This window comes from Monodelphis domestica, chromosome X, assembly GCF_027887165.1.
Source record: "Monodelphis domestica isolate mMonDom1 chromosome X, mMonDom1.pri, whole genome shotgun sequence".
NCBI lineage: Eukaryota > Metazoa > Chordata > Mammalia > Didelphimorphia > Didelphidae > Monodelphis > Monodelphis domestica.
Genome location: NC_077235.1, coordinates 25,585,428 through 25,612,039, shown reverse-complemented (window position 1 = coordinate 25,612,039; position 26,612 = coordinate 25,585,428). Strand labels below are relative to the sequence as shown.

The 26,612-nt window shown below is 37.3% G+C and overlaps 1 protein-coding gene across 11 annotated transcripts in view; it reads left to right on the top strand.

Annotated features, from left to right (window-relative positions):
* LOC103106019 (connector enhancer of kinase suppressor of ras 2-like) overlaps positions 1 to 26,612 on the top strand; it is a 526,863-nt gene that overhangs the window by 282,192 nt on the left and 218,059 nt on the right. For all 11 annotated transcript variants that reach the window (XM_056808958.1, XM_056808954.1, XM_056808963.1 and 8 more), the window contains one exon: positions 13,270 to 13,338. In XM_056808958.1, the coding sequence (XP_056664936.1) occupies positions 13,270 to 13,338 (69 nt within the window). The remainder of the gene's footprint in view (positions 1 to 13,269; positions 13,339 to 26,612) is intronic.

The window sequence follows — 26,612 nt, the reverse complement described above, 5'->3', positions numbered from 1 at the left end:
TGCGATGGAATATTATAGTACATCTCCAAAAAGCTATCACATGGTTTCTTTAAAAATACTTCTACGGTGCAATTCTAAAGGAAAAAATCTAATGACTAGGTGTTTTTAATAAAAATAATATGTATAATTTTTTTTCATTATTGCTTGAGCTTTTAGGAAATTTTTAGGACAGAATTTATGTTCTCATGTAGGAATTCATGGACACATTAAAAAGAGAACATGTGTTTTTATTGGCTCTGAATGTGTTTTGTTTTATTTTATTTCATTTTATTTTGCAAGTTTTATTCAATCATGGTTCCCTCCAATCTGCTAAAATGCCATTGAGCTTAATCCAAAACAAGTGTTGTTCCATTATTGTGCAAACATCTTTTATTTGTTTATTGCAATATTGAAGGGAGCTGGTTTGTGTAGAATTAACCACCCACATATCCTAATTATTTCTTCTCTTGCTTTTTCTTTGGGGGATGTATATCAAGTCAACATATGATGGGCTGCATGTAATCACAGGAACTTCTAAAAATGTAAGCTTTTGGAGTTTGGGAGCTTTCCTGGTGTTTGTTTTCATTTGTAATTGGCTGTGCTCTGGCATTTTACTTTCTGTCTTTGGAGTTTTAATGTGGGTGGACTGCTTTTCTTCCCTTTAACTTCCTTTAATTTAACTTTGTTATCTTAAAGGTACCCAAGGGCCAAGGGAAATGACTACAATTTTAAAATGTTTATTAGCAATTGAATTTCAAAGAAATCTTGGGGTTTTTTTCTTAAAAAAACACCATGCTTTCCTATCTAAACCCATAGTTAGGTTTATTTAAAATATCAGCAAAAAAAAAAAAGATTTCAAATAGAAAACATAATTCACATCTGCCTTCCCTTCAATGACTTTTTTGAGTTCTTCAAGAAATATATAATTTGCCCCTCCCAGGCATGACTGCCAGGAGGGGGCAGTATAAACATGTACAGGTTCTTGGCATTATAGAACTTTAGTCCTAGAACAGACTTTAGGGGTTGGGTCTACATAAGTCAGGCTATCAGATGTCTGGCTCCAAATGTCTTAGCCTCACTCAATTGTCTGTCTGTTTCTTTCTGTCTGAGAAAGGCTTGTTTAATAGCAGGCCAGAGAGATAGCCTGACTCAGTGAAAGTTCACTAAATGTTTCCCTGAATAAACTGGCAGATATAGGGATGGTCAGAGGGCATCACTCTTCTGCCCCAGAGAAGATCAAATGCACTGGGGCTGAAGGAGGAAAGTCAAGCCCTTCTGGAGGGTGATCACTTAGACTGATTATCAAGTCTATATATTTTTAACATATTTCTTTTTTCATGAAATTATTATCTTCACCTAGGAAATTTTAATATGCTATGTATGTATATGTTTCACCTTAGTTATATATGGTCTGAGTCTGTCCTTTTTTCCCCCTGAAAAGTAATATTCTCCAAATAACCAAGACACTTTGCCATTATCTTTACAAATGAGGAAACCGAGGAAGTTAATGAAGGTTAAATGCTTTAAACCATTTATCCCAGGTCTTAAAAGGAATCTTTATTATGTAGTGCAACCGGACAAAGAAGCAATGCCAATAACATGAAGTTATGTTAAGATTCCTATCATGTGTATTTAACTGAGCCTTGAACAGTGAATAGAACTTAGAGAGGAAGGAGGCCAGACATTCCAATAGCATGACCCTAAAGGTATGGAGGCAAGCATGGGCATGGCATTCACAAGCAATAAATAGAGAGCTAGTTATCTCTCAGCTAGAACTTTGGTGGAATCACTGAAGACCTAGGATTCGTTTTCCTTCTTGTCCTTAAGGCCATGCCAGGAGAGTGATGAGAGTGGTCCAAGTTCAGTAGCAAAGTATAAAAAGGATTGGGAGGGATGTAGAAGAAGCATAAGTGACTCCTAAAGTAACTGAGGTGTGTGCAGTAATAAATGATTGAACAGGAGGGGAGTGGCCATGGGAATGGAGAGGAGATAGTGTGAGAGCCATTACCCCAAATACACAAAACCTACAATAGTACTTGGAGGGGGGGAAAGGAGAGGAGTCAGAAGTGACTTAGGAGTTCTCAAGGAAAGAAAATGGTGCCTTCATAGATATGCTTAAAAAATTATAAAGGTGGAGAAAAGGTTACGCTCAAGGTGGGGGGGGGTGAGAAATGAATTGGTTTCTTTTTAGACATGATAAATTGGGGGAAATTGAGAGTTTTTATATTGCCTCTTTTAACCATTATATTTAAGACTGATAAAAATTGGGGGGGGGGGAGCAGCTAGGTGATTCAGTGGATTGAGAACCAGGCATAGAGATGGAAAGCCCTGGGTTCAGATCTACCCCCAGACACTTCCTAGCTCTGTGACCATGAGAAAGTCACTTAACTCTCATTGCCTAGCCCTTACCACTCTTCTGCCTTGGAACCAATACTTAGCATTGATTCTAAGATGAAAGAGAAAAGTTGAAAAAATGTGGATAAAGAAATAAAATGAAAGTAGTTAGTTGACATGCAACAAAAATGTGAGTAGAGGCTAACATAACTAACCATCTTTGCCTGGAGTTATTAATTAGTATGACCCAAGAAAATGTTTATTCCATACAAATTGGGAAATTCACAATATTTTATTGTACTTAAGAGATCTTGGGGAAATCTTAGAGTTTTGAGGGGTTAGTTTTTAGTTACTAGTGTTTTAGTTACTAAATATTGTGTGAGAGCCAAATTATGCTATATTTTATTTCCTACAGTTTTCTGAATTCTCCAGAAAAGATACCATTTTCTATTTTAGGCTATTTTGAAGCTAAGACATTGGTTGTTCTTGTACAGAATAATTTATAGTCACTAGAATGTTGGTTTCTCTTGGTTGAAAGATTTAGGCAAATGCCCAAAGGCAAACCAGATGTTTAGTTGTAGGGTTCAGAAACCAAAAAAAGACTTGTCCCTTTCCATGTCCAATTCTAAGCATGAGACATGTGTAATGTTAATCTCCTGAACTCTTTGGATGGCATCTTAATTGGTCTCATTGCCTCCAGAAGTTAAATCTTTCATAACACCATCAGTTTTGATCTTCTTTGAGTATATACAACTTTGAGTATATCTTGTGCCTTACTCAAAGTGACATGGTTGGTAAGTGTCTCAGGCTGGATTTGAACTCAAGTTTTCTTGACTCTGAACCTAAGTTATCTAAGTGAGTAGCAAAACAGGATTTGAATCCATATCTATTGACTGGAAAACTGATGCTTTCCCCCCCCACCCATTATTACCTTAACTACCTCATTAGATGGTGTCTCTTTTTCTATATTTCTCAAAGTGCTTATCATGGTGTCTTAAAAATAGAGAGTGCTGGTCTGGAGTCAGGAGACATGTGGGTTTAAGGAAATCAGTCAGTCACATGACCCCTGGGAACCTTAGTTTTCCAAAAGCGAAGCTCATTGTGCCTCTCATAGTCATATCATATGAATGGTGTAGGGATCCACATGCTCATAGATACTAAAGTGCCCTGATGCCACAAAAGAATACATATAAAGTTTTTCCCCAATTATAAATATGAACTATTCTTGGAAAGAGAGGATGTGGCGAAGGAAGGGGCAAATCTGTGAATGGGGCCATTTTAGCTCTACTTGAGCACAGCCTGCATGTCCCACCTTGCTTAGTAAATCACCTTTCAAAGAGTATTTCAGCTCAGTGGTAAGTAATAGTAGTACTGGACAATCCTCCTCTCCTAAGGGATGGTCCCTCCTCATCCCTTGGCTCCAGAACCACAGTAGATCTGGCTCTGCCTCAATTTCTCTGAGCCTGGGAAGGGCATAGGGGAGGCTGATTTATTCAAATGGAAGCATTGCTTTGCAGAGGTTGGAACAGCCAAAGAGTCAAAACACTGAGCCCTCTTTTCATTCTCGTCAAGGTTTGTGAGTTGCCAGAAAGAAGGAAGCAAAGTCCTGTTGGCCCATTTGCTTATCTCTTTGTTAGTGTTTGGAAGCACTTTGGTTTTCTCCAGGTCCCTAGATTTGTTGGCTGGAAACACAAAGCCCCATTTCATCCAGAAATCACCCCAGTCACTAGCTTGTGTATATTTTGTGCTTATTATTTATAATTTCACCGGAGTGGAAAAAGGCCCTGGACTCAAAATGTACATGTAGTTTTGACATAAACATTACTGTCCTCAAAAGATGGAAAGAACATTAATTTGGAGAGGAAATTACCTTTGATTATTAGCTGAATGGATGTTCAGTTCACAAGCATAAATGTAGGTACTAATGGGAGTTCTGCTATAGCTAGACAGCTTGGATTGTTGTCATTAGAGATCAATATGTATTTGGTTTTATTGTTCCTTAACATTATGAATCAGTTACAGAATATTACACTGCATTAAAAAAGTCCAGCATGAGGTTGATTTTGTCAGAAATTCTTGGTATCTAGGTTAAAACCAAATATAATCAAATACTGGAAAAAAGAACCAGAAATCTTTCAGCTGTATTTAAAATAAAACTTCTCCGGGCATTACATTAGCACATCCTATTGATGTAATATATATGCAAAATATTTAAGTTGGACTTTTGAAATTAAAAAAAGTATAACTTGTCCAGTACTGGATTTGAAAAGAATCTCTTCTTTGCAAAGTAAAGAAAGGCTCTTCCTACATTTAAAATGTGTGTGCCTTAAATATCTGGATATCCTGGACATCAGGTTCATAGTTCCTATCTGGTCCAGTGTATCTTTTTTCCCTGTTCTGTTTTTTGGATGGCAAAAAGTAGAAGAATTTGAAAATATACCCTTGGCTGAATATTCTTTCCACTGAATTCCCCCAATACTTAAATAAGAAGAATGCTGAGAGGGTGCTACAACAGTATTCTTGTTCTTTTGGTTTCTAGCAAAGGAGAGCAAAGGAAATTGATTCTTGATAGAATTAGGACAGAGGATTTAGGATCTGAAAGCTGAAAGGGACCTTAGACATTACTAGGCAAAACTCCTATAATGTTGGGCTTAGCGTTGATGAATTTAGATCACAGAGCGCTTATTGACTTTTCAGGTTTTCCTGATATTATCAAAATAAAATGGTCCTTTTTAGATAAAATTCTGGTATCAAAAGCTCAGTTAAGAAATTTACAATTATATAAAGATGTCAGTTGCAGGGTCTCATAGGATTAGTCACTTAAGCAAAATATTGGCATGGATAACTATAATCAGAGAGCAAGGAAGATTCACCAGAAAACTTCAAGAGTTTGTCCGTATTTTCTATATAACATGTTGTTATGTACATAAGCGAGCTTAGGCTGAGAGTTCTCATGATCTTTTTTGTTAAGATATTTTCCTAATAGTAATTGACTTGATTAGATTTGGCTTATAATAATTAGTGGAAGATGTCATTTCTCTATGTTTTCATTTTTTCTTTTAAAGACATGTCCTAGGGGCAACTAGGTCTCTCAGTGGATTGAGGGCCAGTGTAGAGACAGGAGGTCCTATGTTCAAATCTGGTCTCAGATACTTCCTATCTGTGACCCTGGACAAGTCACTTAACCCCCATTGCCTAGCCCTTACCAATATTTGATAAGGATTCTAAGACAAAAGGTACTTTTGTCTTAGACACTTGAGGCTCAGATAACACACTCAATAGGTATGGATGTATATTTATATGTAAAAATATCAGTAACACTTGCCATTATAATCTCCTAAAATAAGGAAATAGACATGTATATGTGTTTTTATAATATCAGACCTATTGAAATAATGCCTTCTCTCTTTGGGGGACTCCATTTTCCCTAACTTGAAAGGATGTGAACCAGAGATTGTGAGAAGCAATGGTCAAAGATAAGAAAGCTGTGAGAACTTGGGCCTATGAGCAGTTACCCCAGGAAGTCCCTCAACACGAGTTGAGGGCCTTTTTGGATACTTCGGCTCTAGGTATCCTTGACAGTAGCAAATTAGTGTGTATTATTTGGGGCTCTAATTGAATCAAATAGACTTACTAATCCAGTGTTTTACGTAAAAGAGGTTGAAGAAATATTGAGTCTTGAGGATTTTTCCCCTACGGCTGCTAATTTATTTTCTAAGTGTTTGTAAATTAGTTTTCTAATTTTGTATTCCTTTCCTCCAGATGTGGGAGAGGGAAGCAAAGCTGCGTCTGTATGCACATGTGTGAACAGTGTGAGAAATTTTCTTACAAATAGATTGTCACAGTAAGATATTATCTTGCTTGTTTTAGGTGTAATATGCTTCTGATTTGCTTCCAGTGTTGAAATCTGTTAATATTTTAAAGTTATAGATCATCCACAAAGGCTCTAAAGGTTTCAATCTGTGTTGGAAAATCACAAACCCTTGAGGTATTTATCATATTGGTGTAATATTGGTAATAATTAGGCATCAGCTGTCCCCCTCATCATCTACCTGCTTGTGTTAAAGAGTTTATCATCATGCAGTTTTAGAAGGGTTTAAGTTCAAATTTGGAAAATAGGTACTAAATTTAATGGAGTGGTTTTGTTTATTTGTTATAATAAGAAAATAAGACTTTAAATTGACGAATGAGATTAGGGATGGGAAGGTGCAGGGTAGGAGAGCAGTTCATCTAGAGGGAACACAGGCTTATAGATTTAGAATTGGAAATAACTTTAGGAGATGAAGTCTTGATGGGTGAGTGATTGGAAACAGTACAGCCTAGCCACTCATGAAACCCCTCCCCAACTAAAGTACTAGGAAACACAGAAGAACAAATTCTTATCCAAAAAGCCAAGAAAAAGTCACAGAGAGTTATTTTCAAGCCCAGGGTGGCCTGGGAAGACAGACAGAATAGTCTGCATTCTCCCTGTAGTTTCCTTCCATTGATTTTCTGCAACTTGGCAAAGGTCTTCAGGTCTAAATTTCATTGGAGGTCAAATGTTTTTTTTTTCTAGTTTCATTAACAGATGACTAAAACTCTTCTTGCCTTTTAATTCTCTTTTCTTTTTCTAAAGTGTTTTTTTTCAGCGTTTGCATTCGGATGGTTAGTTTATGAAGTGTTGCCCCTATATTTTTTCTCAAGCACTGCCTTGTAAAGACTATGAAATCATTTTCATGTCATTTGGTTACTAACAAACATCACACAATTCAATTGCCTTGCCAAACCATCTCATTTTTAGCAAAATGATTTTGGTAAATGAATTGATTATGCATACTCTTAAAGAGTCAGAAACTAACCTTATAATGAGCTATGAAAAAAATTGTATTGTGTTTTAATACTAAAGCCTCATAAATGTTTTGCTACAACAGAAATATTATATTAATAGCAGAGGGAAAACAATTCTCTTTTTAAAAGTACATAAATTTTTTAATAAGCGAATTTGTCAGTTGACCAAATGAAAACCATAAATCTTTCACAAGCTAATCTCTTCCAATCTTCAAACTGTGTAACTAACACAAGGAAACAGAAAACCACATAAGATTACTTTTCCTGGTAAAAGTGTACATTGAAATAAAAAAAGCTTCAAAGTGTGTGTGCCTGTGTATGTGTGTATGTGTATGTGTTTCTGGCATGACTACAAATTGATTCCTTTTTCCTTCTCAAGGAGAACTGACCTCATAGCTAGATTTTAATTTAAAGTGATGATAAATAATTTAGTGTGAGACAAGTCAAAGAAAGGGACTCATTGTTTATGGTTGGGGGTCAGATAAAATGTGAACGCTTTGGAATGGAAAGGAGTCCATTCCTTTCTTGGCTACACCTGTATCTATCACTTTTGCCTTCTTAATGAAGTATGTCCTGTAAACACCAAAAAGGCAGGATGGGGTAGTGGTAAGAACTCTTAATTTGGAACTCGACTTGGGCTGTCATTTAACTCCTACAGGGAATAACTATTCATTTCAGAGCAGTTCACAAAAAAATGATGCATGGCACAAATGTTGGAAGGGGGCCTTAGAGATCACCTAGTTTAACTGCCTCCTTTCATCTCATAGATGAAGAAACTTAAGCTCTAAAATTAAGAAATTTGTTCAGAGTCACAGTAAGCAGTGGAATCAGGATTTTAATCGAGGTCTTCCACAAGGCCTTGAATGCCAGGATTTACTAGGATAAGGAGTTTTTGTTTTAATTCATTGGGTGTTAGGAAACCACAGAAGATTTTGGAGGAAAGGAATGATATGGCTCAAGTACTGGTTCAAAAGGTTGCCCCAAGGAAGAGAACTCATTGGGGGAAAGGATAGATTCCTAAGAGCATCTTTCAAATGGCAGTACCGTCTGTCCCATCTACTTCACAGTAATATTATCAGTAATGCTATTGGTGAATTGTGAAGGGCTCCATAAATATGTCCTATTAATAGTACTCATTATTAGAGAGTTATCTGCCAGCAGCTAGGGTGTTGTTATGCCACCAACTCATGCCCAGTGGAAAAGACTGAAGAGAAAAGGAAAAGCAATTAGAGAACTCCCTGGGAACTTCCTGCAGTTTTTAGTCTGGAAAAGAAACCCTAGGTTGGAAATAGGGTGGTGGTATGTTTTTTTCTTGAATAAAGTTATATGGTTAGAACTTGAACTAAGAACCCGAGCAGAAATTCTTTGTCTCAGAAGCACTGGATGAAGTTGATCTCACATGCCCTCACACCATCTGAGTGACCATTTAGCTTAGGACTGAAGGAAGCCACACATTTCATGAGCCAAAGCAGGGAGTGTACTGTAGGAATCACTCCCCTGAATCATTGCAAGATAAACTCGCATTTGATTTTGCTTCTCTAGTTGCTGTTTGGGGTTCTTTCTCTGTTTCTAGTTAAGTAATTAGTTGTTATATGGCCTGTTAGCATCCTTGGAAGGAAAGCTAGAGTTATCATTTTCAAATTAGAGAGAGTTCCTTCTCAATAGTTAAAACCTGTCTATTTGTATTTCGAGGGATGTATTTTAGTGTCATTAAAAAAAACAATCAGTAGTAATTTGGGCTTCCTCTAGAGAAACTTGAAAGTGTAATAGAAGATCTCTTTGAGCTCAAAGCTCATGTATAACTGAATTTAAGGGTTTTTTACATGAATGGATTATAAATTCCTCGACTAGATCGTCTCTTCCATGAAGGGAGAGATTTTTTTCATTTCTTTTTGCATTCTCTCCATCTGTTACAGTGTCTTGTAAAACTGGTGCTCAATACATACTTATTGACTTGGATGATGCAGAGCCATATTGTCCAGGTCCGGCTGAATATAGACCAGTGTCCACACTGGGAAAGAATGAGCAAATTCATGTATTGACGTCTTTTCACATTCCTATTGCCGATTTGTTGTTATTGTTGTCGTAGGGATGCTTTACAAAGTTCAGCCTAGAATCAAAGCCAGTTGTACCCATACATAAAGGAAACTATCTTTGAATTTCCAAAATCATGTTTTAGTTTCCTTCATGTTACTTTGTTTACTGGGAACCAGAAGAAGTATTTTCATGCCTTGGAACTTGTCAGCAAGACAATGAGGCTTTCCCTCAACTAATAACTTTCCAGAAAAGTTACCAGAGAACCCTGATGAAGGAATTTGTTACCATAAACACTGAAATCCTCCTCCTGTTGTGTAGATGACTCTAGATTTTTAAAATTAAAATTTCTGCTTTATTTAGTCCATGTGTTTAGTTCTGGCATTATAGAATGTCATGGTGGTGGGGCAAAGTTTTGGCAGGTCATATCAAGCTGGAAAGACTGAGCAAATAATCACTATGACAGATACTTTGTCTAAGGACCTAGTGTAGCAGATTGGTCACAAAGTGATGGATTTTTTACTCACAGCAACTAAGAGTGTCTTAAGTCATAGGATTATAATCTTTAGCAGTGAAGAAATTAGCCTAATCAATGAAATCACAAATCCATGAATGATTGCAGTACCATAAATAGCTGATTTTATTGCATGTAGTGTGTGTATGTGATAGACACACAACGGGAAATGACTTTTTGCAACAAAATCAGTTGTCTGTCTCTTGTTCATGGCTGACAGATAGATGGAGTCAATGGGATTTGCTTCTTCAGCTCTCAGTCTTCTAATAGCTAAAATTTCTCCATTAAAGATTTATTACTTTAAATTAATCTTTACCCTCTCTTTGTAAGACTAAAAACATTGCAAATGCTTTGGTAAATATGAAGTAAAATAATAAGTCTTTAACTTTTTAAGGCAAATAGATTTCTTGGGGATAGAGATATCCCTGGTAGCATGGGAACACTAAGAGAATGGAATGGGAAAGGGACATAGCTGAATTATCCAGTAGATGCAGAAGGCATCTATAGATAGATAACTCTAACCATTCCAGCCATTCCATCTCAGCTACTAACATCTCTAAATCTGGTCTCCAGCCTCTCATGGGAAGAGGATAAGCATCTTTCCATCATAACAGTCTCCCACTGCTGAAGTGAGGGGAGAAAGGGTCATTCCATCAAATTTCCAGCCTAGTCTTTACCTGAGGGAAGGAAAATAGTATTATTCCATCCATTCCCAGTTCTTGCTCCCTCCCCTGAACTGCCTGAGGCTCTGAAAGGACTCCACCATGAGGTCATAACTCTAATAACATTGAAAATCTTTCTAAAATTTTCTTTAATGATGAACAAACTCCCCTCTGGTCATATCCTACTCATCCAAGTGATTCCAAATCCCCATTGGTTCAAAATTTCCTGTCTTCCTCTGCCTAATTCTTTATTCTCATTCACCTGAATCTTTACCATATCTTTTCTCAAGGTTACTCACCCATTCCACTGTGCCTTCTGGAATACCTATTCTAGAGTCAAAAAAAAACCCTTCTTTCATCTTAAATCTTTTCCTTTCCCAGTCCTTTCATCTTCTGGCTTTTGCTAAGACCTGAAGCCATCCTGCTGACACAACCTCCCTGACTACACTTTCCAACACTGGCTATACTTTCATTCATTCCCCCCTGGTTCATTCAAGTCCCCGGTTAAAATGGGGGAGTTGGAAAAAGTCCATGCACCACATTCCTGCTTCTAAGTGCTCCCATTATCACCATCATTCAATAACCTCCTGTGAAGTTCCAATGAGGTTTGCTCGATCCATGTCAACCACCCAATTAAAACTCTCATAGCTCTTTTTTACAGACCTCCAGGACATTTCCCTTCCTTCTTCAATGAGTTCAGTGACTGGCTCACAGTCTTTCTCTCCTCCCCACTTCCTGCCCTCATACTAGGAGATTTCAACATAGACACGGATAAATAATCCCTCAAAAACCCTAACTTCTCACTTCCTCAACTTACTCATTTCCAAGGACCTACTCTACTCCAACTTGGCCATAACAAGGATGGCCATACTTTTGATCTTGCTTTCAGCCATAAATGTACCACTTCCATTTTCATGAACTCTGAAATTCCCTTGGTCGTAGTCTATTGTCATTCTGCCTCTCTCTCTCTCTCTCTCTCTCTCTCTCTCTCTCTCTCTCTCTCTCTCTCTCTCTCTCTCTCTCTCTCTCTCTCTCTCTCTCTCCTGTTCCCCTCACCCCTTTCATGTACTCTCCCATGAGGTAATAATCAATTCATCTGTAGGTAGGGTGTATCCTTAACCACTATCTCATTGTGTACATTTAGAAGAAATCTTTTATTGATCACTCTTTTGACACTGTTGCTGTCCTTGCCTGCTGCATTTATTTACTTTTCCATAACTGTTTTTTTGGGAATTAGGGAAGCAAATAATCTCTTAACTTCTGGTTTTCTTTCTAAAAACGTTTCAAGCTCTTCTTTATTATTGAACATCCATCTCTTTTTCATGTATGATTAAGCTCTGATTTGCAGGGTAGGCCACCATGGACTCCATCCTGAGCTCCATTGCTCTTCAAAGCACATTATTCCCTTCCCTCCTGAATTTTCTAGTGGGTTGAGAACAGTCTTGTATTATTCAAATGTTGGCAAAATATTGCCATTGCATGTCTATAAAACCAAAAAATCAGAAGCATGGAGAAGGACAAAAATGAAGGAGGCAGAAGATACCTAATATGAACTTAAGATAGAGTGTTCTAGTAGAAAGCCATGACCTAAAAGTCCAGAGGACTGAGTTCTAGTCCCAGTTTTATTACTAACTTATTGTGTGACCATAGTAGACATGAGCCTTTTCTCTTTCTGAGCTATTTACCACACCTGTAAAATGAAGGGTTCCTCTTAGATTAAATGATCCTCTCTGGAGTTTTCAGATGTTCCAATAATCTAAGATTCTAAGTTCCATTATTTCTGGAAGTTGGTTATTTGTATTTGTGCTGAGGTCAGTGTTATCTGTAGTAGATTACACACATACGCATACACTTGTGCACACACACACAAAATGTAGCTGTCATTTTGTCTATCATATGCTTAAAGAAGTTCTACTTCAAGTCCATACCTCTTTAGATTTGTTTACCTCATCTCACCATCACCCTCCCCCAAACCAAAGCAAGAAAATTAGGAGAGTCTAATTGATCATGGAATCATATACGTAGAGTTGGAAGGGAGGGACCTTTGAGCTCAACCTGCTAATTTTACTCTTTTATAAAATAAATACATGATTTTAGTGTAAAAACTCAGTCACGTTTGTTTTAGAGACTCAGGAATGGGTGTTTTTCTTGTTGCTTTCCAATTCTCAGCTATGTTCCCAATAGGCGAGGTTGCCAGGCAGGTGAGTTCTGTAGCTATTTTCAAGTCATTCTGTGGGAAAAATGAATATAATGACGGAAAATCACTGTTTCCAAAGTACTTCTCTTTTAGTTCAGTGCTTCCCAATCTAAACTGTTCACTAGACCAGTAAAATATTTAAATTCTTTACCATGAACCACTGTGCCCTCTGCCACCTCAGCATGGTGGCTCTCTCAGTTCAATTTCTGTAGAAGAATGTGTTCATCTCTTTTGGACACATAGTTTCTAATGTGTTCAATTTGGGCATCTTCATTCTTGAGACAGGGAAACCTAGTCCCTAGTCCCTGTGGTACATTTGTGCAAGTTTGAGTCTTAACTTTTCATTTGATTTTATTTTGAGCGTATGATGGACCAGCATCAGTACAATCTGAGTCCATGAGTATTTTAAAATTAGTTGTATTAGTGCCTTCTTTTTTAATATAGACCCCTAACCTGGTAGAACTCCTGTTGTAAAAAGTGAAAAATGAGTGAGCAAAACTCCCTGCAAAATGACTATACCTGACAGGATATATAACAATGGCACCCATGGTTTCCCACTCCTCTGTATTTTATTTGTATTTATACCCTTTACCTTATTATTGATGCAGATGTTTTCCTCATTGATGTAGACATTTTTTCAATGTTTAGAAATGCCAAGAATGTTTTTGATGGCTTTTCAACCTCCTTGTTGAATGTGTTTCCTCTTTTCTTTTGTTTTTTAGGGTAACCTTGACCAATGCAAACAAATTGATGCTGGGGATGAAGTGATCCAAGTTAATGATCAGACTGTGGTAAGTAGATTGAGTTTTGTGCAGTGTCTAATGTGGAAGAAATGGTTTGTGGAGAAATACTGAATTGGAAAGGGTCCTAGATATTATCTAGTCCAATTTGTTCCTTTTAAACATGAGGAGATTGAGGCCCAAAGTGACTTGCCTGTGGTCATTAAGGTGCTAAGTGGAAGAAGTAGGCTTTGGAGTTATTCCTCTAATTTCCAAATTATCTGTTCATTCCACAAGACTAGCAATTAGGAGGACATCTATTGAGTTGTTTTCTGTATTAACTGTGTTGTTCAGGATTTGAGAGTGTTGATTTCTCTTGGTTTGAGGGAGCTTAGAATGATAAGGCAAAATCAGAGGCAAGCTCATAGTAGAGATCACAGTTAGCCAAGAAGAGAAAGTCATGTGTCAGAATTGGTCTACAAGGTGCTGATTTGGATCATAGTGAAGCCAGGGATGGGGCTAGGCACCAAGTTAACCTAGAATGGTATTAAGAAAAACTCAGGAATCAGGCATTAGAAACATGCACAGAGACAGTCTGACTTGCTGATGAACTCTTTTGATACTTCTCTCTATAATCATAAAAATATTGATTGAAAACTTTCATGGGGACGCCAAAGGCCAGCTTGGGCAAACTTAAGCAAATTACTTTAGAGTTCAACATTTTAATTCAGGTGTATCTTTTTTTCTCCAGTGGAGAAAGCCACCCACTTGTAAAGTCATACAAACACTACAGTATTCATTCAGCTATGTTTGTTAAGCAAAAAAACGCTCATTAGGTAACAAATACTTATTAATATTTACCTTTAGCTAGATAGTAGCAGTACTGAGGCATGATAGAAAGCTTTTTGGCCTCCTTATCTGTTCCTAACTAGTACCATAACTTATAGTGTTCCATCCACCTCATGGACCTCTTGTTCCCACCTTCCTGTCACATCATATCTCCTGAATACTGCTTCAGGCAAAACTGTTTCAGGTGCTTGGAGTAGAAAGGAAAAGAGAACAACCAGAGTGTCTCACATTCCCCTGATATGGGGGGATGCTCTTAATCTCCACAGGGCCATATCAGGACTATCGAAATGATCATCCTGCCTTTTGTTGGGTCAGTGGACTCAATTCAACTTATTTCCATGTCTTCTAGTTATTATCTTTGCAATCTGGGATTGCTCCTCACAGTTAGGATGAGATAGTTGAGTTACTTGGTAAAAATTCTTCAGAACCCATAAGGACAACATAAAAGAAGGTAAATTGAGAGCTTCTAGAACCTAAAGTTTTAGAGACATGAGCCATATAGTTTTACAATCTTCCATTTTGCCTTTCCTGTTTTTGTTTCTTATAAAACTGTTTATCTAAAGCAGTAAATCAACATGGTTCACTAAAGTCCGAAACTTCACTTAAAACAAAAGACCATAAGTGAAAAATGAAAACTTTAAGGACAAAATTTCTAAGTAATTCATTCGATTTCATCAGCTCAGTCTTCATTTACACTTAAAATACCAACATTAAAAATACCAACAAGTTCATTGTCACAACTGACAAAAGCAGTTTTCAGATTATTTTTATCTATACAGGGCATCACAGATTATCAAGAGACAATCAGTTATTTAAGAAATAGACCAAAATACTCTGTTCCTTTGACTGGAATTGTGGGTACCTGCCACAAAACAGGTAGCTTTAAAGGAAAAAAACAAGTGGATCTGCCTAGGCATGAGCAATCTTAAAAGCCCAGGGAGTTCAAAAGTGAGGAAAGAGACTAGTAATTAACATCTAATTTAAATGGAAAAAAAGAGAAGTCATTTTTCCAAACATGTGTAAAAGTTCACAGCTAGGAAGTCTTCTCTGGAAACTAAGCAAGTGGGTGTGGAGGTTCAGGTGCCTTGCTCTGATCTTGTAACCCAGAACTACTCTCTACCATGGAATAACACACACTGAGACATCAAGTCCTGATGGCTTGGATGCAATTCTCTGGCTTAGGACTTCTGTACTGAGGAAGTACAGAGTAAGTATTCAAGGGAGATGGTGTTTTTCCTTGTCCCGGAGAAAGAAGATCATGTAGCAAAGGCTAGAAATGATGAGAGATGCTGATGTATATCGTTCAGTTTGGAGAGCCAGTTGAGTTGAGGGACTGTGGGACAAAAGAACAGTAGGTATTGCTGCTGCTTTCGAAAGCTGTCAGTGGCTTCTGTGCGTAATCAAGTTATAAGTTCTGTCACTGATTGCTTAGGTCTTGTCAGTGCATCCTTGGGAAAGCCTTTTGTGCTAAGTGCGTACAGACCAGATTTTCATTGTACCTTGAGTTCCTTGAGACCTTAGATGTGAACTGAACCTGAGCTCTAATTAAATTACCCAGGGGCAGTGGGGTGGAGGTAAAGAGCAAAAGGGCCTCCCTCCTTCTCTGTGGTCACATTCTCCTAGGACTAAATCTATGCTGGACTGTAGCCCTGAATCTAGACCTGAGGGGCCCTCTCCTGAAGACCAAAAGGTTGCAGTGCCCCAGGTTCTTGGGCCCAATAGTGGTTATTACCATTCTTGCCATAAATTATTGTTTTCCCCACAAGGAACAGCACAACAGCCCTGGGATGTATGTGCTGTCATTCCCATTTTACAGATGAGGAAGCTGAGGCAGAGATTAAATGACTTGACCAGAGCCACACAGCTAGAAAGTTCTAAGGTCAGATGGAACCCAGGGCTTTCTGACTCTAGGCTCAGTGCTCTGTTTAACTATGCCACTTAGCTGCCTTGAAACTATCTAGTCAGTCAGTAAACATTTTAGTAAGTATCTACTATATGTCAGTCACTATACTTAAACCTGGAGATACAAAGTCGAAAAAGGCTCTGCTCTTAAGGAGGTCAAAGAAACTTTCTAAAGGCTTTCATAAGGCCATTGCCTCAGCTTTGTAATACTTTGTTTTCCTCAAAATATCCCTAAGTTGATGATTTTCAAGACCTGCTTCTCAATGAACAAAATCAATAGATTTTGCTTCCATTTGATCCAATATACCATTGCTAGATTAATTTTCCTAAAATACTAAGTTGGAATGAAATGTCCTTTTTTTTACTAAAAGACTCACTAGATCCCTATTGCCTATTGGACAAGATCTAAATTCTGTAGTCTGGCGTTCAAGGCCTGTTACAGTCTGGTTCCACCTGCACCTTGCATGTCATCATTAGAAGCCTCTTTATTGCTAGGTTGGATTTGTTGTCCCCAGAGCATGCTAGGAACATTCAACGTTCCCCAACTTTTGCTCACACAGTTTATCTTGCCTAGGATGCCATTTCCTTTCCTTTCCACTCATCTATAAGCTATCCCACTTTCATGATCATCTACAACATCTTTGAAAGCTCAAAGGCAACAGGATATAGTTGAAAGAGACTTTGGAATCAGGACTTGGGTTCAAATCCAGATGTCCCACTTTTTAACCTGTGTGATCCGAGGCAAATGACTTTCCTTCCCTTCTTATCTGAAAAATGATGGACTATGTGACCTTTTGGATCACTTGACCACACAGTAGAAATTACTATCTATGTCATTCTTTTGTCCCTTACCACCGACTCCCTTTTGTTACTGTATCTTGGAGGCATGTTTTCTGTCTCCTTACCAGGTTTATAATCTTCCTGATGTCAGGGCCCATGCCTTAGACATCTTTGCATCCCAGACAGTGCCTAGGACATGGCCTTGCATATAGATGCTTAGTAAATGTCACTTGGCTCATTAGTGTCAAATTTTAATAAAGAACTTAAGAAGTATGAGACAAAGGAAAAGAGGAGGTGGGAGATCATAGGATCCCAGACCTTTTTCTTCCATTTTCTGACTGCATGACTTTAGACAAGTCAGTTAATCAATGCTCCCTCATTTATTACCTCATCTCTACAATGGGGAAACCATGTATGGCATGAATACATCTGTGTGTATATGTATATTATATATTTAAAATATCTATACATAAATCTTTTAGTATTGTAAGGATCAAATATGATAGATAATGGATGTAAAAGTGCCCTGAAAAAAAACAGAGAGGGCTTTATGCTTCATATGTAAAGTATTATTATTGAAAATAGAAAATTTCTTTGGTTGAAATGATCTTGGCTATTCAAAACACTTGATCCATAGGGGGGAGGAATTGTAGCTGTGGGTATATGGTGCCATGAAATTGTAGTCATTCTTTTCCATCCTTTTTAACTCACCCAACTTTTCAAAAAATAGCTATATTGTCATGGAATTACATGGGCTTGAAATACAAAGCCTCAATTCAAGATATTGCCTCACCCGTTGTTGAGAACAGCCACATGAATATTCTAAAGCTTCCATATTGAATTCTATTTAAAATTTTTTTTTCCATTAAAATCTAACTAGTGGTTACCTTTACTGAAAGCTAAGAAACAAAAACTCTAGGGGAGGGGGAAATTGTTTCTCTGTCAAGGCGAGTAATATTGTAAAGACAGAATTTGTCCTCTGGTAATTTCCCTACTGTGTAGATAGCATATCAGATCCTGTTTTCCATTCCTTTCAATTGAATGAGTGCAAATGTTAATCTGTGCACCTTCCTAGCAGACAATAATAAATAACCAATTTCAGTGAAAGAGATGGAAATGTTTTAGTGAAATCATATGTAGAAAGAATATAGCATATTAAATAGATAAATATTTAAAGACCTTCTGGAATACTGTGTCTGTCCCAGACAACTATGATTCTCTCCCAACATAACATTTTATAACATCCCCAAATTAGCTGTATTGTGGAATTAAAGCCAAGTCTTGTGAAATCTCCATATTGCTTTGGAAATCAAACTGTTCTTGAATTAGCTAATTGTCAGTGCTGTACCCACCAAATTAGAAAGGAGAACGTGATTTGGTCATGTAGCACATCGTTCCTACCTGAGGTTTCTTCTCTAGGAAGTACAGAACAAAAGATTTAGGTTTACTTGGAAATTAAGGTTAATCTTTATATTTGAAAAATGAGGCCTGAGTGGAATATATTCTAATGCAGGTCCAAGAAAGGCAGTTTAATCTATTATGGGCCATTGGTTGGGATTTTCTTCACATGGCTTAGAAGAGCTTGACATTCTTTAATAGCAATAACAACAATTACAGGGAATGACAGCTAGCATTTACAGACGGTTTTAAGGTTTGCAAAGCACTTCACCAATATTATCTCATTTTATACTCACAAAAAGCCATGGAGGTAAATGTTACTATTATCTCCATTTTACAGATGGGAGACTGAAAGCAACCAGAAGTTTAAGTGACTCACTTGCAGTGACATAGCCAGTATGTTCTTGAGGCCAGATTTGAATGGAGGTCTTGCTGAATCCAGGCCCAGCACTTTATCTACTGTGGTACCACTTAACTGCCCTTCTGATTAAATAGTCCTAGATTTTAGTATAGCCACATGATTAGTCTTTCATCTTGAGCTTGGGAAATAATATTTTTCTTCCTCCTTCCCTCAGCACCCTGTGCTTGATTTCATGCTGTTTGTTTCAGATTACATTTCTCAATTACCAGGCTGCTTTGACTAGCATTCTGTCTTCCAAGGTGCTACCTACCTACCCCTCTTGGGTCTTTTGCCCATTTAATGAGCTTATTCCATCATCCAGGTCATTGATGAAAATGTTAATAACTATAGGTTCAGGAAAAGGACATCTTTTATGATACTAATGAATTGATAACTTTGTTAGGAGACTCTCTACAGAGATTGTTAACCTAGTTTATGGTGAATTTTTAACATTTAATATTTTGATAACTATATTTCAATATGCCTAGTTTTCTTTTCAGTTCTACATATTTCATTTTATACATTTAAAACCATTCTAAGAAAAGGGTTTCTGCAGACTATACAAGGGGCCCACAACATACTAAAAAAAGTTAAGAACCCCTTATCCAATGGTATGCCCATCTTAGGTTGTGTTGTCTATACTAGGTTTTCTGAATTTGGTGATAAATATATCTTAAAGGATTGCATCAAACTATGAAAACCCAAAATATCCAACAACTGTAACCCCAGTTTTCCAAATAATACTTTTGTAGGAAGTGAAGTAAACTGGCCCTTAAAATGCTTATTAAATACCTACCATGCTCTCTTGGCTAGGTCTCTTGCTTGTTCAGAAAATTGCAAGACATGAGCCATGCTCTAAAGCAGCTCATGTTGTTTGGAATCTAAGACAAAAACAAGTGGATAAGTATAAATGTCTGCTTTGCCTTCTTATGTGCCAAAGGAATTTCTCTGTTGCCATCTTCCAACATAGCTTTGCTTCTATGTATAGCAGACTGTCCAAAGTCTCTCTATCTTTGCTTCTTTTTCTTCCTCCTCTTTCTCATTTACAGCAACCCACACACTGATTGAATAAGTATCCTCTGTGTAGTAATGTGTATCCATCACATTCTACTTCTTCATTATTTTACATATTACAAATGTGGGTAGGAATCATGGCATAGTGATAGAGGGTTAGCTTTCCACTCAGGAAGACCTAAATTCAAGCTTGAAATATACTAGTTGCATGTAAAATGAACATAATAATAATAACATGTAAAATTGCATCTAGGCAAGTCACTTAATCTCCTAGTGTTCCAAGTAAAGTTTTAATACTTTATTTAATATAGTCTGCATCAGTGAAGGGAGCTTCTATACATAGATCCTCCTCACTATTAAAATCAAAAAGTAAAAGTAAAAAAAAAGGAAGGAAAGAAGGAAGGAAGGAAGGAAGGAAGGAAGGAAGGAAGGAAGGAAGGAAGGAAGGAAGGAAGGAAGGAAGGAAGGAAGGAAGGAAGGAAGGAAGGAAGGAAGGAAGGAAGGAAGGAAGGAAGGAAGGAAGGAAGGAAGGAAGGAAGGGAGGGAGGGAGGGAGGGAGGGAGGGAGGAAGGAAGGAAGGAAGGAAGGAAGGAAGGAAGGAAGGAAGGAAGGAAGGAAGGAAGGAAGGAGAAAGGAATGAATTAAGGGAGGGAGGGAGAGAGGGAAAGAAAGAAAGAAAGGAAGGAAGGAAGGAAGGAAGGAAGGAAGAAAGAAAGAAAGAAAGAAAGAAAGAAAGAAACAAAGAAACAAAGAAACAAAGAAACAAAGAAACAAAGAAACAAAGAAACAAAGAAACAAAGAAAGAGAGAGAGAGAGAGAGAGAAAGAAAGAAAGAAAGAAAGAAAGAAAGAAAGAAAGAAAGAGAAAGAAAGAAGAGAGAAAAAGAAAGATAGAATCAAACAAACAAACTTTTTTATGTATTCAGAATTTTAGTAAAATACTATGAACTCTTTTTTAGTCCAAGCTCATCAATATCTACGTTAGACATTCTTTAAATGGTGCTAAAGAATAAATTCAATAGCTCTCCTTCAAGGATTAACTCTTGCAAATTGCTTATTAACTTTTTAATGTTGTCATACTTGCTTGAAACTGCTTTAGCTCAATGTATTGGGTTTTTATTTTTGTTGTTTGCTTTACTGAGGTCAAGTACCAGCTCATAAACTTCCTTGTCTGGGAACCTGGCCACAATAGTTGTGGCAGTTGCACAATATTTTCAAAAGTTAACCAAGAAGACACCTTTGGTTTTAGGCCTTAATTTCTTTTGTTTTGCCACTAGTCTGAATTCTTAAAAATCTGTAAGTATTACACTTGATGACAATAACAAACATAATGGGACACGAAATAATTCTTTCCCTTCACTGCTGTTACTTAACCTTGAAACCCAAAGAGATTTTTTGTTGCTTTAAAGGTTGTTTTCTTGCACTCTGAGCAGCCAGTATTCACTGAAACCAAAACCATGAATTGTGGCATTACTGATGAGTCACTGCTAAAGGATATGCCTGATTGAGGTGGTATGAGAAAAGCCTCTCTCACATGGTATCTCATTAGAAAGAAAAAAACCTCATTCGTTGACTCTTAATTATCTATATAAAATAAAGCATAAAATAAGGACACATGCTCACCAAAGATGTTCCAATTGCAATGGAGGAAATCCAGAGAAGAGTCTAATGGAAGAGAAAATCCTTACATATGGTAAAGAGCTCCAGGTGCTCTTTTTTGCAGATGATATTAAGCTTATTACATCATCTTGCGCCATTGCAGAGACTCCTAAATGAGACCTATAATCACTCAAGAATTTGGTCTAGTTATCCACACAAGAAAAAACAAGCAGATAAAAATTCCTATTGTCTAACTCTGGACTAAAATATACAGTTAGATGGACAGCTCATAGAGCTCATTTTTTTGATTGACATGTATGTCATTCAGTGCATTTAATGAACCCAAGCACCTTCCTGAAACACGGGCCCATCATTTTTTAAAAAGTATTCTTCTAGCAGTAGGAATTCTTCCCTAAAGAGTCAGATAAAGCTGTGGGCAGAGTTGCTTTTATTATGCTCCTAAAGGGAACAATAAATAGCATTTCATGGGGCATTTTGGTTATTTTGTGACCCTGATAAATAATTGCAAAATTACCACTAGGAAAATAATTGTAACATGTAGCAAAATCTATTGCAGAGAATGAAATAATAGAGAAGTTCTATAATGAACTTGATAAGAACCTCCAAATTAAATGGACATATATGTTGATACTGAGTAACTTCAAAGCAAAAATAGAAGTAGATAAGAATAGAAGAAATAATATAGGTAAATATATCAAGAATAAGGAATGATAAAGGCGAAAAAGCTATAGATAGGAACTTCATATATGTATGTACATATACATACATGTAATATATATATGTCATTAATTCTTTGAGAAAGGATTTGGTAGATGCTGGTCATGGTGAGCACCGAGTAACATCATCAAAAATAAAACTGACTGTTAATGGTCAGGAAATAACTACTGTTACTAGTGTGAGAGCCATTATGGAATCATCTGTCTATTAACACTGACTTGTTAATGCTGAAAAAAGAAAAGAGAAAATAGAACATTAGCAACTACAAAGCTATGCATGCCCATTTTCCCAGTTATATAAAATTTTAATGAAAATCATCCACTCGTGTTTTGAAGGCATCCTTGATGAAGGTATTATTAGGAAACAAGCAAGCTTTAACTGTGAAAGTGTCTAAAGACAACTACATTTTTCAGCATTTCATAATTGACTAAAAGATGAAAAGAATACAGTATTCCACTGTGATTATTTATTGATTATTAAAAAAAACTCTTACCTTCCATCTTGGAATCAATATTGTGTATTGTTTCCAAGGCAAAGGAGTGGTAAAGGCTAGGTACTTGGGGTTAAGTGATTTGCCTAGAGTCCTACGGCTAAGAAGTATCTGAGGTCAAATCTGAACCCAGGACCTCCTGTCTTCGGGCCTTGCTCTTAATTTTCTGAGCCACCTGGCTTCCTCCTATTAGTTGATTATTTTTAAAACTTTGATTCAGTAAAGCAAATGTCACCTTAAAGACCCTTTCCCAACAAGATGTCCCATCCATGCATCAAAACTTTTTAATATTTCTTGAATTATATGGCATCAGGGATTACTTTATCAGGCAAGGAACAAAATGGTTAGATTTTGCTCACTAAAGTTGTTCACTACTGTGATAGAAGAGATCCTGTGAAGAGTCTAAGTTGAAGTCCATTTTTTCCTTTTGAACGGTGAAAGTCCTTTAGATGTTCTTGTTTGTAGATGACATAATACTAGTTATATCAAGTCTCAGAACATTCTAAACCCTTTTCCACTCAAAAGAATTTTGTCTAAACATTACAATGGAGAAACCAAGTGGATGAAGTATATTTATTACCTAGATTATTGCATGAACTTAGGTGTAATCATAGATTTATCCATGTTTGTGTTTATGTGTATGCACATATGTGTGTGTGTTTATCTGGGAAAGGCAATCCCAATGGACAAAAAGTTGGGTCCCCAATTAAATGGAAGAAAGACCAAGCTCTATTATCTTTAGGAAACAGGAAAACAGTTTCAGTGATCCTAAACTTCTTCCAGAAACAGGCTCATCTTTTCAATAACATTATTCTACCAGGGTTGATATATAACTATGAGTCATGGAACACCATCATCACAGAAGAATTATAAATGAGTATGTTCCTAAATATAACAAATAATGCCCTCCAAAGAAAAACTGGAATAAATATTGTCATCGGGGACGTAGGTTCATAAACAAGAAGACAAGTGATAAAGGGTGGACAGCTCAAGCACTTTGCTAGCATCTTTATGATATCAGGATAATGTGAGATATGCCCCTGCTTGTTGGAGACCCACCCCCACCATGGCAAATTTATAGGAGTACATGAGGAAGAGTTGCATAGTATAAGTTGGCATTGATGCATTGTGACCTGCATCATTGTAAGGAACAATAAAATCAGTTAAATCACAATCCATGTATTTGAATGCTTTAGTATTTTTCTAGCTGGAAGTCATTGGAAACCATGGTCTGCAAAGAATTAAAGTTGAGTGTCTCATAAAAGACAGTGGAGAAGTACCTGGTGGGTGTAAGTACACTTACACACACATGTTACTAAGTAATGCATGCTACTAAAAAGACCTGCTCAAGAGAAGAGGGTGGGAAACATGTCATCAGATTATAAAACATAAGCTCCTTGAGATTACCCTCTGTCTTGCTTTTGACTCACTATTCCCTTGCATAATGCCTAAGTAGATTGAATTGGACCAGAGAAAAATGTGGACTGGTCACGTGGCAAGAGAGAGGTATTATCATTAGATAGCCCATTGGCTTCATTAATATCCATGCAATATCAAGAAATCTAGATGAAGGCCCCCAGAATCTTGGTTGCAGCTCTTCTGAAGAAATGATGAGAGAGCATGAACAAGAGTAGCAAAGGGTTGATAGTAAGGAATTCCTTGTGGTCCACATCACTGAAGTGCCTGCCTCTATTGAAGAGACCAAAGATCATTTGAAGTATCATTCAAAGTGTAGAAGTATGTACATGGTAGTAACTAGGCAGCCTAGCAGAATCTAAGTAGTTCTCCAATTATCAGAAACTGCTAAATTTGGGGAAGTCATCTCTAGGAAAAAGGAAATAAACAAAATGCCTTGCATCCCCAGCTGTCTTTGCATGTGTGTGTTAATAACATAAGCATAACTCAGTTTAAATTATTTAAAACCATACTGCAGAATCTCCTGCTAAATGCACCATAATACGTTTTGCAAAAGTAACAAAGCCTCAGTGATGTGTGATCTCTTTGCTATTAAAGCTTAATGAAAGAATCAGGTAAAGGCAGCTGAATGGAGGGGGTAGTGAGGTATTATCTGAGCCTGCAGATTGGTTAAGTAAGAATTCACCTTCTTCTATAGCAGCAGTTTAATGTGTTACTGTATTGAACATAATGAAGGATTCCATTAAGTTTGTTGCCAAAACATAACAGAAGATATTTCAGTGTGACTAAATAGGTCAGAGCGCATTGCTATAAAATCCAAATTCTAAGGAGTTCTCTAAATTGTTCCATTGTGCTAGACTTTTTGTTTTGAACAGTGCTTGAAATAAGGCAGACGTGTACTTGGACTTGGGGAATTGTTTTTTGTTACAAAGGGATTTGCATCATAATTATATTTGTTGTAATAGGATTTGTCCTCTTCTGTTGCCATAATGTTCAAATTAGAAGTTCAAGAATTGTTGACAAGTGTCTGTCCCCAAGAAGATTACAAGTTCATTTCTGGGAATCTTCCCAGATTTTTAAGTCTTTTCACTCTGTGGGTCTCACAACTTGTACATCTTATTTGGTTGAAAGCAGTCTCACTGGGTTTTGCCTTTTTCCATTTTGATGTTTTAAAAAATCCAAGGCCCCAAACGAGATTACTGCTAAATGCCAGGCTCACACAAGCTTTGAACATCAGGGACAACTGGGCAATGTTTCAATAGAGAAACGACTAGCCGAGAACCCAGAACAGGGCAATGGGAGAAATGGAACCTTTATTTGTAAAATCATGGTAGCCCAATACTCTTGTTTATGATTTAAGAAGTCATCTGACTAGACACTTGAATTGAAAATCTCTTGAAGGGTAGATACTTTCCCCCTCCCTTTTCCAGTGTCTCCCTCATGGATGCCTCCATTGGTACTCTCTACATGGTGACATGCAAACATTGAATGACTTTGATTTAAATATCATCGCTGTCCTGCCCTCCTTGTTATATTGAACTCTCCGCAAACCCCAGGTTAAGCCTAAGCATGATTAACATTTAAAAGGTAGGCATGCCACATACCCTAATCCTCTAAATCCTGAAATACTCTATTTCTTTTAGCTGCTTTTTCATTTGTACTTCATGTATATTTTTATCAAAAAAGAATGGTTTTCTCTAGGTTAGTATGTCTAGAAGTAACATGCCAATTTCTCCTTTGGCTATTTCTAATTTGGTTTCAGTCTTGCATTAATTAGGCTATAGTCAAAGGAAAATAGTTATCCACTGAGGTGAATTTTATTGCTCTCTCTGTGAATAAACCAAATTTCAAGTTCTCTTGAACTTGTTCTAAATGGACCATCCCAACCAGGAATACTGAAAAGAGAGCGATCCTTACTTCTCCACAGGGCCACTAATGTTTCGGTTCATTCGGTTTAAATTAGATAGCATAATTGGTAAATTACATTGATTTTCATAATTGCCTAAAATGTATTCATAGCTAGTATTCCATTTGCTATTTGTTATTTATGGTAAACTAGCTGTCCTGGAATTGCTAATTAGCCAGTTCTGGATGATGTACCTTCTCTAGAGATTGCCTTCTCATCCAGTGCCAGCTGGTCCTGTGGCTGCCTTCCACTGCCCAGACCACCTTGACAGCCTTTCTCTGTTGTCTTCCTTTCCACAGCTTCACCCAGCCCCTTTGGTTTACCTTGTCTGCACCTGACCTTTGAGTGAATAATCCTTCTAGAGCAGTCTGGGCTAGAAAAGCTTTTGCTGGAGGAAGAGAGGTAGAGATGGGTGTTGAGATCATTATTCCTCCAATCACCCCATTGTCTTCTCTCTTCCCATGTAAAAGATAAACCAGCAAATATTCACTGAATATCTCTGATCGAAAGGAGAGCTTCAGCTTCCTTCTCTCTGATATTATATGCAAGGCACTGTGCTAGATAGAAGCACAACCTCACCTTGGAGCAACTCAGTGCCTATTCGGGGAGACAGGACATATGTAAAATGGAATAATACTGGCAGTGTATGAGAAGTGCTACATGAGCTGCACAGACAATAAATGTTGTAGGAGGTGAGGAGGAGAGAGATCACTCGGCTAAAGTGTGTAGGGAAGGCATTATGACAGAGGAGGGATTAAGCTAACCCTTGAAGATAAGGGAAGGAACATTTCAGGCTAGGATAATTATGTGGATAGAGCAGGAAGAGGCAAGAATGCGTACAGTATGTTCACAGAA